Consider the following 19,221-nt stretch of genomic DNA (forward strand, 5'->3'; position numbering starts at 1 on the left):
CGACTGTGTGTTTCCTGGGTGAGAGAGCGCCTTTTCGTTGTTGTTGTTGTTGTTGTTGTGCTAAGCTAACAGGCAGAATGCTACAAGCATAGCTCTAAAGAATGTAGCATCATGGGCAGTGTAGTCCGTGCTGCAGGGAGAATGGACTGCCATACACGTTATGTGTCTGTGAGCGAGGAGGGAGAAAAAGGGGAGTGGAAAGGTACGAGTTGTCATCTAGCAAAAACGGGAGCTGGAAGCATGTAAATATAATAATAACCACTTCAGCCAAGAAGAGTGCCTGATGAGCCCAGTTGTAAGTAAGCTATTAAGACTCGACTGTACACCGTGTTCGTGTTTTCCTCCGAAAACAATAAGTTCCTATGGGGCGCCGTTTGTAAAGTGAAACATGCTGAAATTAACGGCAACATTTTTCCACATTTAGCTCAAAACCTTACAAAAACATATTTTTTCGAGTAATTTTTACAACATTTAGTAAAATATTTGTAACTTTTCATCAAATGTTAAATATTAAATCTAAATGTTAAATATTAAATCTAAATGTTAAATCTAAATATTATATTTAAATCTAAATGTTAAATGTTAAATCTAAATATTATATTTAAATCTAAATGTTAAATGTTAAATCTAAATGTTAAATGTTTAATCTAAATGCTAAATGTTAAACCTAAATATTTAGGCTAATATGCAAATTTATTGTACGATCAACGGAAATACCAAAATAAAAGCTTCCCGAAAACCTCCGGTGCAAAATTGTGTCTGTTCTCTTCCTCACTTCTCCCCGCCATGTGCTGCTTCACTTCTTGCCTACGAGCATGTCCAGCGATTTTGCTGGACATGTGCTGCAGCGATTGTGAAGTGGAGACTGCAGCTGCTAAGAGTGCACTACTGCTAAACCTTTGGATGGCCGACAAAACGGATCTTCCGATGTTTTCAGCTAAATCGCCGGACGTGCTTTCTCATGGTCGGGTTATGGCTGAATTCCAGTGGAATGACGGTCCCGCCATAATAGACGTTCCAGCCATGTGTTCCAGCCCTAAACCTAACCTTATCTAACTATAACCTTATTCGTAACCTTTACTAGCAGTTAAATGACGTAAAATAGTGTTTTCCAAATCGATTTTTAGAAAATGAACGAACATGTGTAGATTGAGTCCAAACGGTTCTCATGTGCTCTCCTTTTTCCGATGCCATAATTTAGGAACGTGTTGGGTACCCGAAAGCATAAAATGTTGACAATTTGTCACCTAGCGAAAATTATTACGCTTTGGGAGTGAGAACGTGTCTGACCATTACCGGCACACTTTTGCACCGGAGGTTTTCGGAAAGCTTTTATTTTGGTATTTCCGCTGATCCGTGCAATAAATTTGCATGTTAGCCTAAACATTTAGATTTAACATTTAGCATTTAGATTTAACATTTAGATTTAGATTTAAATATAATATTTAGATTTAACATTTAACATTTAGATTTAACATTTAGATTGAGATTTAAATGTAATATTTAGATTTAACATTTAGATTTAAATATAATATTTAGATTTAACATTTAACATTTAGATTGAATATTTAACATTTAGATTTAACATTTAAAATTCTGTTTTAAATATGAAAAGTTACAAATATTTTACTAAATGTTGTAAAAAATTACTTGTTTTGAGCTAAATGTGGAAAAATGTTGCCGTTAATTTCAGCATGTTTCACTTTACAAACGGCGCCCCATAAGTTCCGTTGGAGCAGTCTTTCAACGCCTCTCTCTGTCTCTCACAAGAAAAGTTGACCCACACAACAAAGTAAAGCTATTTTTCGGCTACAAGCCGACAGGGACCCCGCCGTATTAGTCAGAGGTCCCTTTACTACAGTTCGGAGTCGCGGACCTTCAGTAATAGTAATAAATCACACAGCAATAGTACATTCACGTTGTTGTAAAAAGCATGATAATATATTAAGTAATCCAAAGTATTCAGAATACGTTACTGTCATTGAGTAACGTAACGGAATACGTTAGAGAATACATTTTGGGGCATGTATTCTGTATTCTGTAATGGAATACATTTTAAAAGTAACCTTCCCAACACTGGATATAGGTTACAAGCAAGTCTGGCGCTGAACAGAAATTGTCGCTCCTTTTTTTATTGTGCATAAATAGTAAATTGTCCTGACACAATATTGCGTTTCGCTTCTGTTATTACCATGGTACATTGACAAAAACATACTTTTATTCACAGGGTAAAACAGTTTTTTTGTATCACTAATTGCCCAGTGCCATTACAACATACAATATTATTGTCACTGCTACATTTCTGTGATGCGTAAATGATTTCCACTACTAATTAATTACCGTTGAGCTCAAAGGTCCTATTAATAAACGGTTAACGAATGTGTATTTATGAAGACGATTTGTGAGACTGGTAAACTTATGATAGGTACGATGGTCTTTACTTTCTACACGGTGCATTTCAAGGTCCTGCACCCATCCGTCGGTAAACTGTACCTGGCCTTGTTGCAGTGACCTGAAGTTACTAAACTTCATGAGTGTATGCACTCACTCCAAGAAGCGTATAATTATAAATATGAGCGTGGTGAAAGTTGGGCAGCACGCTAACGTATTTTGTCCCTCTGTGTGCTCGTAAGGGTCTGACCCTTTCACTCCTTTGATTTTTTCCTCGTATCTTTTCTTTGACTTTTCATCAAGTCTGTCTTTGTACGGACCGGCATTGTTCTCCTTCGTTTTGTACATACCTTTTTGGGGGGCAAAGAAAAAGCAAGAATTTATTGAAACCGAAGAATGAACGTTTTGCGGTGCTGCAAATGCTTGCATTTGATGCGGTACTTGGATTGTTTTGCCACGAGTTCCCGGCATGCAATGCGCGAAAGTCACGTGGTCTGTCAATCTCTATACATTAATTGATTTCTCTATCTCAATAAGACATGTCCATTTCTTCCAAATGATTAACCCTCATCGAATTATTTACATTTACAAAAGTCCAGCTGGAACCTGATTTGAAATAGAAATTCAGAAAGTCCCCCGCAAATAGTGACATCATTGCTGCAGGATGGCAGTTTAACTCTATAATGACATAGGTGCTCAGCAACCTTAGTATTATATAGAAATATAACTAGAATGCAACTATTTGGTAGCCAGTTGACTTGAGTCCTTGTTGCAAAGAAATGTGTCGTAGATGAGTTCTGCTCTTCATCGCAGACTGACTCAGATCGATTACAACATGTTGGCAATCTGTCTGTGTTTATAAATTTAAAGCAATTATTTGCAAACCTTCACAAATCTGTCTGAGAGTGATTGCAATCACTCTGAGACACATTGTTGCTGTTTAGAGACAGGTTGCCTCCCACAAGGCAATCACCTATCAATTGAAAGTCAGCACCCGGAGGCTAACAGTTTTGTACGATGAACTTGTGGGGGACCAGCTGCTTACAGCCACTAATTAAAATCAGTTATGAATTTTTAAAAAATCAGTTCAATCACTAATCATCAGTTTTCTTAGTTTATCTTATTTTTAGTTCAGTGTGCCATTAACTAGCTTCTTTAACTTCTTCATGACCAATGATGTTTTTTTAAATAAGTTGCTTTTTTAAATTGTATTAAGACTTAAGTGGGGAGGCTTGATTGATCGATGATGACATAAATATGTCATTGTATTGAGCCACTGACGACCTTGACGCTTTGCCACATTTCGTGTTAACTCTTAATGCCATGGATGTCAATGAAACTGTGCCCAAGTCTTATTAAAGTAAATTCTAGTATAAGTATTAATTACAGCTGACAGATCTGTACCATGCACCCATATTATGAATGGTTGTTGTGTTAGCTGATGACTCAGCACTTTACTCTCTTGTCTAATTGCAGTTGCTTCTTAACTGCAGCCAAAATGCTTAAAACTGGGTTAAAAATGGCATATGGGTATTTTATAGACAGTCTTTATTTTTATTGGGCCCTTTTGCTTCAGGATCTTCTCCTTTGCTAACACAGTGACACAGCATAATTCTTTGTCCCGCACTGCCCCCAAAACTCACAACAAAGTCTTTTCACTCTCTCCTTGCTTGTCAGGACTTTTCTTTATTCTCCAAGATGCCAAAGTGACACTTTAACTTAGAAAAGTGCTCCTTGTTTCTTGGCATAGTTTTCAGACACATTTGGCCTAGAAGGATGAGCTGTTTTCAGCGCAGCATCCGGCAGAGTACACCACAGTCTTTTTATGCAACAGCAGAGCACCTCTTGTTCTCCATTAGCTGCTTACACCACCTATTTACTTCTCTGAGACGACCTCAAACACACACAGTGTAACAGGACAAGACGTTCATCTTCTGAAGAGAGGGAAGCGTAGTGAGAAAGAGATACAGAGAGGAAGCAAAAAAAAAAAAAACAATTAGAGAAGCAAGGGACATTACTTGGTGTTAACTTCAGAAATGTTGTGGTCTGTGAAGCAAAAACAGGTCGAGTCGTTCACTTTATGTGAGCAAGTGAGATGAGCGAAAGACGGTCTTTATGTCTTTTCATCAGAGGAAGTCAGTGCAGAGAGTGACATCAGAAAGATGCAAAGTTCAAAACTCTTTCGCTCATATATTTATATAGACAGAGACCCACATATCTGCATGTATGTTGATTCCTTTCAAACCACAACACACACTTTCTCAACAAAACAGGAGATCCTAAACAAAACATTGGTGCTTAAAAGTGCAAAGCTAGTGACACATCATTATATCTGGGTTCAGAGCAAAGATCTAATGTAAGCACAAAAGTAACTTAGGCAGTTTTTCTCCTGGAAAATGTAATTATAAAATAACTGCTTTAAACTTTTTTTTTGAATGATAACTAAAGTAACTTATCCCTATAACTCTTATCAAATAGTAATACCAAACAGTAATACCTGGGATGTTGTATTTTGGGTCAAGATTTTTAACTAGCAACTTAACGTTCTACTTTTCCACCATGTGACCCCATCAATAATTTCCATCTACTGTCCCTGTTGTATGGAGCACAATTAGTGAATGCTAGTGGAGTCATTAGTTTACTTGGTTTGCACATCACTGGCTGCTAGTATCTCCTCCTCTGTAGCCTGGTTTTCCTCGTTGCTGGTTGCTGAAGTAGCTCCTCTTTAGGTGCTAAATAATGGGAAGCTGAAATGTGGCTCCTGCTCCCAGATATGCCCAGTGCTGTTGCATGCAACATAAATGTGGGTCGTCATAGCAATGATATCACCAAATGACATTTTTATATCACATACAAATTTATGTGCCATATCGTGATATATGCATATATATCCTATTGCAAAGATGGGAGGGTCCTGTGGCTGCAACGCAACCCCACCAATCACCAACCCTCCACCACCAGGCTTGATAGTTGTTATGAGGTGTTTGTGCTGACATGGATTATTTCATAGTGCTGTGCATTAAAGCCAAATATCTCCACTTTTGTCTTGTCTGTCCAAAGGACATTGTTCCAGGAGTCTTGTGTGAGAAGTGCAAATGAACCATACTTGTTCAGTTTTTTTCTAATTCTACCTTCACGAACTTTCACATTTAACACACTAATTGACATCTGTAGAGTCTGAGATGTAGCTTTTGGGTTTTTTTTGCAGTTTCTCTGGGCATTGCACGGTTTCATCTTGAGGGTGAATTTGCTGGGTCATCGTCGGCTGCTGGAAAGATTGAAATGTGTCTTGACTGTTTTCCACTTAGAATGTCAGGCTACAGATTGTTTGGAGATGGACTTGTAACCCTTCCCAGATTGATGGGGAACAGCAATTGCCTCTCTAGGTTCCCTGCCTTTTCTTGTTAGCATTGTGTTAACACACGCATGAATGCTTCAGGCCAGCAAAGTGATCAATCAAGTGCATTTGATTAGCAGCAGCCGGGTTCTGCTTACTCTCTTAATTCCTATGTAATCAGTGAGGGTTTACTTAGTTATTCACATGACTGGATAGAGTCATGTGAATAACTTTGTTTTTCATATGACTATTCTTAAATAAGACAGTAACAGTGTTTTTTTTACACATTAATGTACAAGTAAATGTAAAAATGATGGTATTTTTTTCTTATTTTAATCATTTGGGACAAAGTGTTTTCCTCAATCACTTTTTCACTCTTTATTTTTTTTGGTTAAATGTTTTCCTGCATTCACATTGTGTAATTGATGAAGCCCCTGTTTCCCATGTAGGATTACTAGTCTGCAGATACAGAGCTGCTGATGTCATTAACTGTAATCAGAGTCCATGTTGTGACCACACGCCCTCTGCGTTGATAGGAGAGAAAATAAGTTATTACGTGGCAGCTTTATCTTTATTACATATTGGAAGACTGAGTATTAGCAAACCTGAAAAGAAGTTTCTCCATGGTCTCTACCTACTCCACTTTTGCATGAGTGCATTTTTTTCTTCTTTGTTTTTTTGGCCCACACACTGAAATAAAGCTTGTGTATATATTATTATTGTCTTAAGCTTGGTCTGCAAGTGCTATTACAGGAAAAACTGTTAAGACTGTTAAGACTGCTTAGATTTTAGGCAATGAAAAATACAAGTTGTTATCTTCTTAATTCTAAAAGTGCAAATTTGCTACATTTAATTGTTTTTTTATGGCCTGAGTAATGAAAATTTTTAACATCCAAGTGCTTTCATCCAACATCTTTCTCTGGGTTTATTGTTATAGATGCCCAGGTTCAGATCAAAGTCATAAAGCCTCTGCCTTGTCCTATCCTTTGACTGTCCTGCTGAGGGCTTTCAGCTGCTCTTGTTCTGCTTCCACTCAGCCATCCATATTTAATGTGAGCATGGCAAAGTATTCCAGACAAAAAGGAGGAGAGGAGACACAGTCCCCATGTCTGAGTAAATTACACCATGCTACACATCACTCCTTTTTTGTGTTATTCTCTGTCTGTCTTTTCTTTTTCACGTATCCTCCTCCCTCAATAATATTTCAGGAGGTCGTTGGGTAATGGTAGCACATGTGTTGTCTGTTCGCTATAATCATTATAACCCCCCCCCCCTTAACAAAATTCCTCCTTCTTTCTCCTTCTGGCTGTTTTTTTGTTCCTGTTCCACCCTCACCTCTCATGCCCCCTTTTCAGTCTGTTTTTGTAAATCTAGGAGAAGACGGAAAGATTAAGACAAAAAGACAGAGGGGGGAGAGGGAAATGTTTCATCAGTTCAATGCTTATCTGCTGTAATGACTGAGAAACAGCAGGGGGATTATTGTGCAATATTGTCACGGGTGTTGTCAGGGTACCGGGTAATACAAAGTGACAATATTGCATGATAACCTGCAGTTCATTACGAGGTCACTGCTGCTATTAGGAAGGAGTTGGTCGTGAAGGATCCGCACACATTATTGGACATTATTAATTGTTGTATATGTTTGTATTTGCTTGCGTCTTTATTCCTGTTTGGTAAAACACCCTAACTTCCTTGGAGGTCAAGTCACGATGTCAAGTTGCATCTGAGCAAAGGGGTGACAGGATCAAAGACTTCTTTTGCACCGATTTTTCAACAGAGAAGTTTGCTCGTATAAAAAATTATTTTCTCTATGTTTGCCGACTGTTTTCGCCGCTTACAGTTAATTAATAGAGTGTTTTCTGGGTGCTTTCAACTAAATAATTATGGCAGATCCCATTAACTGAGGGATTTTCTCGTGAACATTCATTAACTTCGACATTCTGCTTTTCTCAGAAGGCGATGGTGATCCAGCCAAGCTCAGAACCTCTCTGTCTCAGTCATTCACGAGCATAGATTTTCTTTTTCGGATTCAGCGAAGTGCTAAACGCTGCAGACAAAACACTTGTTTTCACTGGCTGGAGAAGGTGAAATGAGGCTGCATTTGCTGCGCTCCGCTGACTGCCATCGGTTCAGACAGACAGCCATTCAACCCAGTTTAAACTGCAAATGAAGGACACAAAATTAGGATAAGTAGGAAGACGACACGGATTCACCGACAAGCTGCATGTCAACAAAAAAAAAAATTGAAAACAGACACAGATACACAGGAAGGGCAGACACACACAGCTCAGTCGGCGTTACCTCCTTTAGCCCCTCTGCGCTGACTGCGCCCTGCCATGTCTTGCCGAGCCGTGTGTTGTGATGTGTGGCCTAGTGGGGCTAACGGAAGCACATGTGTTGTCTGCTAACTCTGATTAACGTAACAGACTACAATGCCTCTTCTCTCTCTGGCTCGTTTTGCTCTCTGGCTTGCCCGGCTGTCCTGTCTCCACCTCCTGTGTCTGGACTGTGTCTGGGTTTCAAAACTCTCAGAAGACAAACCAAATCATCAGATCCTCTTGGCTTGATTGTACTGGTGTCATATAATTACAGTGCACTGTAGTCTATAGTGTAAGCAATCAAAAGGTTAAATCATACAATAGTTGTAAAGTGCAGGGCCTAGGACAGTTTTTGGAGAGTTATTATCACTCTCAGGAGATTTCCTGTCTCACAATCAGCTCTTGAAAGGCTCAACTTGTTGTAAAGGCAACAGGTCTGTATGTGCAACAATGTAATATTTATGACCGTTTGATGTGCAAGAATGTCCATTATGGAATGGTAAATGAAACTCAAATATAAAAGCTGATAAAAACTTTGAGTTACAGACCTTCTTCTTATCATTATTTTTTGGTCTTCAACCTGCACATGTTACATGTTAGTAAGCTCATAATACTGTAATTAGTTTGACAGTCGTTAAACCACTTCATCAGGTGATGACCTCCATCTTGGACTGGTGTGAAACAGCGAAAGTGAGAATTAGTACCAAGTGTGAGGCCATGCTTCAGGAAAAAAGCAGGAAAAAAGTGGAGTTCCCACTCCAGGTCGGGAATGAGTGGTTGCCCCCAGGTGGAGGAGTTTAATTGTTTCACAAGTGAGGGGAGAGTGCCGGACGGATTGGTGCTTCATTGACCCTGTTCTGTGTTCCTGCACCTTGAAAAGAGCCAACTGAGGTGATTCTGGCATCTAATCAGGATGCCTTCTGGGCTTGGGTGAGATGTTTTGGGTGTGTCCTACCAGAATGGGGCCCCAGGATTGAATCATTCAGCTGTTCCGGGAACACCTTGATCCAACGGCCAAGGTGGAGGAGGCTTAACTTTTCTAGAAGTGCTAGAAGATGGATGGAAAGCCACCTAGCTACACTGAAAGTTAAGCACTGAGTCACTTCAAAAAAAGCAGAGTGATTAACTCCCACACAGCCAAAGTCTTCAAACAGGCACACAAGCAGAGCAAAATGAACACAGCTAGACCTCTGCCCGCTGTCTGCTCCTCGAGCTATGGGTTTTGTTGTGTGCCGTGCCATGCCATGCCGTGCTGTGCCTCACCCAGTGTTTGTATGTGACGTGATGCGTGGCCGAGCGCCGGTCGAGGGGAGCCATAGGTGATTCTTTCCCTGCCGCTGCCCTTTCCCTGCCTCCACCCAATGGAACACGTGAGATAGTCAGCTAGGCGGACAGGAAAAGGAGGGTCAGGAAGGAGAAGGCATGCAATCCTAGACAGCATCCCCCTGTGAGCCCCACTATATTATCTTTCCTCTGTATTTATTTTTACAACCTGAGAAGTACCCCTCCAACACACATTTCAAACCTCTCCTTCCTTCCTTTGTCTCCTCTACTGACTTTTCCCTGATGCATTTGTGACGGTTGCTGATCATTTCAACCTCTCTTGCCTATGTACACACATCTGTGTGTGTAGGGGTGAATGATGGATTCCTCAATGTTAATCTTCCATATAGACACACACAATCCAGATACTGACCCCTAATCTTTGACCCTATTTAGTGAAGGGGATTCAGCATTTCTGATTTGCTGTGGTGCACATTTTGCTGAAGTGATCACAGTTATCCTGTGATGGAATATTTTTATCCTGATGGGAATCATCTCATCATCCAGGTTTACAGTGTCCTCGCGTTACTGATTGCTTTTCAAAGTATGAAAATGATGGGAATCATGTGCTATGGCCTTTGAGGTCACCAGGTCTTTGATTTATTTTAATTTGTCCCTTGCTGTGCTTTCATTCATCCACTCTGCAGATCCTCCCCCCCTTCCCTGGTCCTTCTGGTCACTCTCTTTTCTCCTCTCTGCTATTCACAGCTCCCAACCCCCCTTTGTGCCTTGTGACTGCAACCACCCCTCCCTTCTTGCTTTTCCACACACTTACAAACACACACACACATGCACACACATGTAAGCTGAAATAGAAGAAGATATTCATTCACCGAGGCATGCACATGAGTGCGATGGTCAAAGAAGTAGGAAATATTCATGCACATGTCCACATCTACACTCACACACTCACTTAAAAACACACACGCACTCCTCATGTGATGTGTACGGTGCGCCACGGGGTCCAGATGAGTGGAATCTCAGTGTTGGCTCTCGCTACACTGAGCGCCACAGGGGGTCTTTATCGTCGCGAAAATCAACAAAGCTGCAGTCACGAAGTGCCGCCTTGATCCCACTCGCACACAATCAGGAACACCATGCACACCAGCGACGGACGAACAAAAAAATAAAAAGGAGAAAAAGAATAATCCGAAACACAGAAAAACAAAAAAACAAAAAACATGCTCACACGCACGAAAAAAGTGACATAGCTCTGAAATCCCCCCAAACATTCTCATATTGTCATGTGAAAAAAGAAGAGCACAGCAGGGCAGTGTTTTCTTTAAAGTACACACACTCCACAAGCACCCTCATAATGTCACAGCCCAAAAAAGAAAATCATTAAAAAAAATTAGGAATAAAAAACCCACAAAAAAACCCCACGGGTAAGTCCCTTAACTACTTAATCCCTTCTTTAAATGCTTGCGTGATCTGCCATGTCTGTGATTTCACAGACGGACAGAGGCAGAAGCACGGTGAAGTGCCAGATTAGCAGATAGCCAAGAGAAAGCATTTGTTAGATTGAAAGAGCGAGAGAGAGAATTGGAAAGCGAAAGCGTTTTGAAGGATACAGGTACACTTGCCTTTGTTTTTTTCCTCTAAATCCACCGCCCTTCATCATATCACTTGATTAAATCTAATCCTAATGCCTCTAATCCCCTGGGCACCCCCCCAGCCCACCCTCCAAAAAATGCTTAAGTGCCTTGTACCCCAAAATGACATTTCTAGCATGACATCTCTTTCACTATTCCCTATTTCTACCCCTTTATGTATGTGCATGTGGGTTATATATTACCTTCCAAAATTACACAACAGGATACGTGGCTTTCAAGTACCGAGGATTAGTGGAAAATAAACTGTTTAGTCTGTCTGTCTGTGAATATCTGCAGTGGCCTGCTACAAATCTCTGTTTCTGTGCACTGTGAGCAACCTGCACGCTGCACCAAAAGTGTTGGCCTTACTTGACAAATATAAAAATAGGAAAAAACATGATTTTTTTTTTTTTTTCTTGGGTCAGATTTTGGCTAAGATGATATGGAATGGTATTAGTGTCTGTCTAAGTACTATGAAATTGCAGTACAACAGCCAAAGTTACATTTAAGGTTTAAGAAGACCAAAACAAGCTCGTCTAAGCCTTTTGAAGAGTCTGTTGTCTGCTGCTTAAGAGACAGATTACATTCTAGGTTTCCTAAAAACTAAATTTCAAAATACATGAAAAAGGTATGTTTTTTGTGTTAATTATTGTGGAACGTAAAAATCAGAGTAATCTAGTGATCGTTAAAACGTGTTCAAAATTTAAAACTGACGATCATTCATCTCATAAATTACGACTGTCGCATCAATATCAAAATTTGCAGTATTTCACAGCGCTATTATGTGTGACAGCAGACGGAGGTACATACTGCTGTGTATGTGTGCTCAGTGCATGGGGCTTTTTTGTGTGTTAGTAGCTGCATGCCTGTTGGGCCAGTTTTGGTCACGGAAAGCATGCTTGGGTGTGTGAATGAACATGAGGGGGTATGCTGTGTCCATGTGTGCGTATCTGATGTCTGCATGTGTGTACGTGCGCAACATGAAGGGTCTGTGTTCGTGGCAGTGACCCACTTCTGGTGTTTTGACGAGCCAGATGGGTCACGGCAGCTGTAGCTTAGGAAGCAGAGTTGGCCTAGGGAGATGAGCAGGAAGAGAGGGAGGGAAAGGACAGTTGTTTGGGAGGAGGAAGAAAGAGGCAAGGACAAAGTGGAAGGAAAACTAGAATAAAATGTCAGGAAAAGGAATGCCGGAGTGGCTGTAAAAGGAGAAAGGAGTTGTGAAATATTTGATCTTTTTATTAACAATATATGCAGTGAAAAAGTAAAATTATTAACAAGATAGAAGAAAGGAGAAGACGGGAGTTTTTCCTTCCCACTGTCGCCAAGTGCTTGCTCATCGGGGTCACATGATTGTGCTAATGTAAGATTTTTTACCTTACAATATAAAACACCTTAAAGCCACTATTTTTGTGATTTGGTGCCATATAAATAAAACTGAATTGAATTTATGTTTCTGCTGTCTGCATGATTACAATGACAATTGCACAGAAACACACGCATGCAGACAGTCAAAAAGTCATCACGTACATTAATTATGCTTCTTGTCCTGGAAAGACACTAACCACACACACAGAACGACCCCCACCCTGTTGTTTCCACTGGAACCCCAGCCCAACTAAGTGTTGCACATCAGGGGAGAAGTAATAGCACCATGTTTAATTGATGGAATATAGAGGAATTCTGGTGATAACAGGGACTGTAAACGTGTTGCAAGTCACATAACACAGGCTACAGTTTTCATACCTAATAGTTGTGGAGACAACCCGTACATTCAGTTAAAGTATAAGTGATCAGTCAGTAGTTACTGACTGAGGACTGAGACAGACACACAAACACTTACATAGCTACAGCTTTGCCAATGCACCCTGAGGCAGTAATGCATGGTTTGCATAATTTTGAACGTTATGTAGGCTGACTAACAATCTCTCTCGGAGCAGATATGTATTAAACATACATATAAAACACAGGGTTCATTGCCTGAGTAATTAAACCAATGTGGTAGAAGTTTAAGAGCCTTATGTGGTCTGAAATCTAATGTTTTAAACCACTTTGGCAACAGTCCAGCATGCTAATGGAGTCAATCAAGGGACAGAATGAAAGGGAGATAAGAGCGAGAGAGAGAGGGAGCTGTGTTGTGTGCACTGGAGGACAAAGAGGTCTGGTGTGTAGAAGAGAAGCATCGGCTGCTGGCATGAAACATTCAAAGGGCAACACGACCTTTCTCCCCTTCCCCCTCACTCCCTCACTTTTCCCTTTCTTTTTCTGTCACTCCGCAGTTTTAATGTGTCGCCTTTCTTTCTTTCTCTCCTCCTGTCAGGTGTTTCTCCAGGCGTCTGTGCCCGTGCCCGGCGTAGTAGTCATGTGCGAGCGTGTGGAGAGGTTAGGTTTTTTGTTTTTTTTTGCCATTTGAGCACTAAGTGAACGTGTCAGTGCCCAGGGCAAGGGGTCTCCCCGCGGGCCTGAACTCAGTCACGGGAGCACACAACCCACTGGTGGTGCAGACATTCTGCCCTCAGGGTGTGTATAAATGTGTGCGTGTGTGTGTGTGCTTGTTAATGGCGAGTGATTGTGTAAGTTTCCTGTTGGCCTGTAAATGCTTATATGACTAAATTTGCCTTTGTATGTGCCGGCCTATCTCTGCATCCTTTGTGTATACCATGTACATGTTTGTGCTTGTATCAGGGTCGGTTTTAACGTGTCCGTTTGTTTTGTGAATGTCTGCCTCCGCCTTTCATCTGCCTCCGTGCGTGCAGAATGTGTTTTAGGCTGTTTGAGCAGTGTGAGAAAGCGTCTGTGTGTGTGTTTGTGTACGTGTGTGTGTGTCTGAAACCATGGAGGAGGCACAATTCAGCCCTCAGGTCACTTAAACAGTGTGTATTGCCCCCTTGTTGTCTGTCTTCATGGCTACGTCATCATGGCTGGCATAAAGAACTCTCTCACCACACCCACCCTCCCACATGCACGCTCAAACGCACACAAATTTACATGCATAAGCATTTTCCAACAAAATATAAACCGTACTCTCTCTCACACACACACACTTAGTAGTCTTTGCTGTATCTATGCCTGAAGGAACCACAAGGACATCTGCACAGTAAACACTAAACCCCCCTGAGTCTCAGTCCCAAATATTGCTCACAGTTGCACGCTCTAACTCTCCCCGGATCTCCCTGTCTCTCTCGCTCTAACAAATACACTCACAAATAGATAATAGGCCTGATTCTCCAGAGTGCATTCTGTGGCAATATAATGTAATAGGTTGTCATCTTGTGGAGCTTTTTCTCTATCCACCCACACAATACACTCCCCCCCTCTCTCTTTCTTTTCTGCCTTCTTTGTTTCTTTTTTCCCCCGTCAGCCTGTTTGTAGACCTTGATCAGGCCAAACATCCAACAATAGGAACTTTAAAATAACATTTAGTGAGCCCATTAGGGGCACTCCTTAGTAATTTCAAGCATCCAAAAGCACGGGGGATCGTGTGAAGCTAAGACGTGAACATACTTTGCTTAAAATATTTAGGAGTGGGAATTAACAAGTGTGTGTATAGCAATGTAATACTGTTAGATGGTGAATATTGCAAACATTATACCAACTATATGTCAGCTGATTTAAATTTCTGGATCAGCTTCAGTAGTAACAGTAGAGCCGTGCCCTCAGCCTTCAGAATTGCTGTGTTATTAATCGCTGAGCATAATGAGCGCATACAAAGTGATCTTCTAATTGTCTGTCTGTGTGTCGTGGCTGCTGAAAGACCGACTCCCGCTGTCTTGATGACATGAGGCAGATGCAATCTGCACCTTTACCTGATATAGATTGACAAGGTGCTAACACAGAGCAGGAGGACTCTGATAGGTGGGCACAGAAAGAGAAAGTTGATTGTGGCGGCTGCAGAGACAGAGAAACAGGGCCTATCTTGATTAACCTGTCACCTGTCAATCATTTGTCATGTGACAAGCACTTTGCCACGATGGTGTGTTTTCTTTCAATCATGCCGATTACCCTTGTATTCCCTTTGACTTCTGTCTTAACTGTAAAGAAGAAAGAAACAAGGCACAGAGGAAGCAAGAGATAACAGGACTGGAGATCATTTAATTAAACCCTTCTCAGTGTCTTTCAGAACTTTGAAGCAATGGCTTCCAATCTTTTGATCTCTGTCCTATTGACTGTCTTTTCATGTTTAGTATCTTTGCATGTCTTTAGACGTGTTTGTAGATCATCTCAAAGGACAAGTAATGGAATTTCTAGACACTATTTGAAAGCTGTCTATAGTCATGTGAAGAAGACAGTTTTTGGCAGGACTCTGTACAGTCCTGCTAAAAACTAAGCACACTTTTAAGCTTGTAGAAGCTTCTTTATTGGCAAAAACTTTTTATCAGCCTCTCACATTCTTCTTTAAAATGCAGCTTTAGTTCAATGAGGTTTCTGCATATTTGTTGATGCACAGCTCTCTTAAGGTCCTACAAAGGTATTTTAATCAGGTTGATGCCTGGACTTTGGACCATTGCAACATCTTGATTCTTTTCTTTTTCAGTCATTTTGCTGTAGATTTTTTGCCGTGCTTGGGATATTTGTCTTGATGCATCACCCAGTTTCAGGCCAGTCCTTAGCTCTTGGACAGATGGCATCATATTTGACTCTAAAATACTTTGGTCTACATGGGAGTTCGTGGTTGCATCAATGACTGCAAGGTTTCGAGGTCCTGTGGCTGCAAAACAAGCCCAAATTATCATCCCGCCACCTCTTAACAGTTGGTGTGAGGCCATATTTTATGAACACCTTTGTGAACTTTAACATTTAACTTGCTAACTGAGGTCTGTAGAGTCTGCAGTGTAGCTCTTTGTTTTTGCAATTTCTATGAGCATTCCAGGGTCTGATCTTGGGGAGAATTCGCTGTGGTGTTCACAACTAAGAAGATTGCAGGATTATGTTAACAAACACCCGAATACACCAGAGCAACAAATTACCAAAACCTCTGCTTCTACAGAGGTCTATGCACTCTCTTTATTCCTGTGCAAGAATTAAGGTTGCACTTAATGTTTCACACAACCTTATAGAGCTCAGTGAAAGCTCTCTTTATCACATGCTCAAACGTTATTCTCAAAGTAAATTAGTGTGTATTTATTATGGAAATAATGTAAATGATGATTTTTTTTATATATATATATATATATATATATATATAACTATATAATATCAAAAACCACCATCTATTTTGCAAGGAACTGTAATAAATAATATTATTAAAAATAAAATAAATAATAATAAAGGTTTGCTTGCCCTGCAGTCATACTTTAACATAATTTTTCAAAATACACACAACCAGCGAAAATATATTGTTTCAAATGTCCTGTTTCACCCCTTAAATGTTTATTACTTTACTTTTTTCTCCTTTCCTCTGTCATGCTCTGGAAATGAGGAGTTGAATAAAATGAGTCTGAAATAAAATAACCACTGCCATGTACTACCATGGATTGTGGGTCTTGTGTTAAAATTGGGGAAAGGTCACTGGGTTCTTAAAACAAATGGGTTAGTTCACTTGTGAAGCAAGAATCTCCACAGTAATCCCTGTGAACAATAGATGTCTAAATGTGTCATTGCAATCACAAAACCACTAAAATATCACAAATAAATGTGAACACCAAATTTCATGGTCATTACTTCTAGATAGTGAAAGTACTCTCGAACTAATAGATCGTCAAATGGGTAAAAGTAATTACTTAACCTTTGAGACTTGACCAAAATAATCTGTTTTGTACGCTGTTGTACTCTCAAGCATGCCATCTTTGTCTGCAAGTTTATTTCATCTTGTTTACATCATGTAGCAATTTATTTGGAGCTTTCTGACATGGGAGCTGACAGCATGCCATCCAAATATCTGTTGCCTCGCTGTAACATGTCATCTTAAAGATGAAAGCTCAAGGGATACAATCTTATCCCTCATAAGCCTGAAAAAAGCTTGGAGAGAGTACATTGACATGTACAGAGAAAGCAGGAATTATTTAGGAGAGAGGACAGACATCGGTGAAGACAAAATCTGAAGGAGGGATCAGAGTATCTGTGCATCCACAACTTTGAACTGCTGACAGATAGAGTAAAAATACATTTTTGATACAGTGGTTAAAGCAGATTTTGATCAATAACAGGACCTGCCGTTCACAGTCTGAATGTGTTAGCTATCTTTAGTCTCCCCATACATGATTTAACCCATTAAAATCATATTCTAAACTCATCCTTAGTTTGATATCAGACAAAAAATGATAGATTGTCAATTTATTTGCATAATATATGCTATATACAGGGTGTATCAAAAAGAATCATCTGGTTTCAAAGTGGTTTAATCTCGCAGTTGTTAACGATTGACATGGGTAGAAAGAGGAGATTCATGAGTTTCAGTGGTTCCTGGTAGTTTCAGTGACAGTAGACACGCCCCAAGAACTATAGGATTAGTTTGACTCTCGGTATGGACATTAAGTACTTATGATCAAAAGTTTTGTATGTAAATTTTATATTCAACCATATATTTTGAAATTTACGCCATCTTCCATGTCCATTACTTTAAAAAGTGTAGTGTGAAGTAAAAACGACTTGTAGACTTATAAAACTTGACTTACAAAGCAAGAGGAAGCCAGTTCACCTTCACTTAAGAGAAGGACAGCCATCCATTTTCTTAATTGTTTATTCAATTCAGGGATGTGAGGGGGCAAACCCAGCTGTAACAGGGCAACTTTCTCCCATATCTGATATAATAATGATATACCTAAAGGGCAATTAAATAATGTGATCCTGCAGAATTTACTGTCCATTTAGTGTGAAAGTGATCAGTGATGCAGCTAGTTGTACCAACTGTTGTTACGTCCTTTGCTTTAAAATAAAAATTGTGGATTTTCTTCTTTTCTTTTAGACATGCCACCAAAGTGGTTTGGTTGTGCTTTCGTGCTGCTATCAATTAGATTCAAAGCACAATCAATTCTTCTGGTCACGTCTTTGTTTTTTAAGTTAGTGTTAATACTCTAAATAGATAACAACTTGTTTCAAATGAAGACTCAGCTATAAAGAGGTGCGGGTGTGAAAATGTTTTTCTAAATAGTTGCACTTCATTTAGTATTTTTAACACCTTGTTTGTTTTTGCCCTCAGATGGAGCGCACTGAGACGGTGTGCTGCTACTGCGGCGTAAGCTACCTCATCTTCCACGAGTTTCATCAGCTCCGCACCCAGCTGACTCAGTTAGAAGCTGAGCTCCAGGACCTGAGAGAGACTGCCCAAAAAGAGAAGGCCCAGCGTGAAGCACTGGAGCTGGGCCGGTTGGAGTGGGAGAGGGCACTTCGGCTGGAGATGCAGAGACAAGCAGAAGTCAGAGAGAGAAACACACGAGAAGAGCTAGAAGAGAGGAACCAAAATGCAGTGAGAGCTCTGAGAGATGAGTTTGAAGCAGAATCTGAGAGTACAAGGAAAGAGGTGGAAGAGGAGCGTCGGAAAATATATAACGAAAAAGAGAGTCGAGTTAGAGGAGAGCTGGAGAGGAGGAGCGACGAGAGAGAGAAAGTTCTGCGTGACGCACTTCAAAAGGCCAATAAAAATTCAGACGAGCTGAGAAAAGAACTCCAACAGCTGGAAGAGAGGTGAGGTTTGGAGGTGTCTGTACTTCCCATCACTGGTGTGAAATGATCGCCGTTGCCAGGTTTCGTGTGGGCAATTATCCCGTGAGTCATGTTATTCACACAAAAACACAAAAACTCGACTCTCAGGCACATCAGCTACCCCGCAGGCCCACATGAATATATACATCTTGAAATATAGTTTGCTCTGTAATTATAACTTCTGCAGTCATCTTCCACACCGTCATCATAGCCCAGTGCCTGTTTTGGGCGCTGTTACAATGTGAGGATAATGAGCCAAAAGGAAAGTGAGCTTTTTTTTAAAAACTTGTGTTAAGTAAAAACATACCGCCTTTCACTTTGGATCAGCAAAGATGCAAGGGAGGGCAGAGGCTATTTCTGGATCAGGATGTGTGGAGGTGTTTGTTGGACAAAAGATATCCCTGCAGGTTTTGGAGCTTTGCAGTGTTGCTGCTTGACTGACAGCTTTTATCTAATTACCCTGTGAGCACTGATGAAATTTCTCCTTTTTTCTGTAGTAGAAGAAAAGCTGTTTGCTCTAAAGCACGCTCTACCAGTGCAAAATGCTTACAGGTGGCTGCCCAAGACCCTCAGATTTAAAGAGGAAAGATGATATTCAGTACTCACTGTCATGCGTTGGCAC

At 40.5% G+C, this 19,221-nt stretch overlaps 1 protein-coding gene across 3 annotated transcripts in view; it reads left to right on the forward strand.

Moving 5' to 3' along the window:
- The window catches only part of lekr1 (leucine, glutamate and lysine rich 1), a 96,857-nt gene that overhangs the window by 14,517 nt on the left and 63,119 nt on the right, over positions 1 to 19,221 (forward strand). For all 3 annotated transcript variants that reach the window (XM_040008609.1, XM_040008610.1, XM_040008608.1), the window contains exon 3: positions 18,097 to 18,581. In XM_040008609.1, coding sequence (XP_039864543.1) covers positions 18,097 to 18,581 — 485 coding nt within the window. The remainder of the gene's footprint in view (positions 1 to 18,096; positions 18,582 to 19,221) is intronic.

Source organism: Simochromis diagramma, unplaced genomic scaffold (genome assembly GCF_900408965.1).
Source record: "Simochromis diagramma unplaced genomic scaffold, fSimDia1.1 OVJJ01000344.1, whole genome shotgun sequence".
Lineage (NCBI taxonomy): Eukaryota > Metazoa > Chordata > Actinopteri > Cichliformes > Cichlidae > Simochromis > Simochromis diagramma.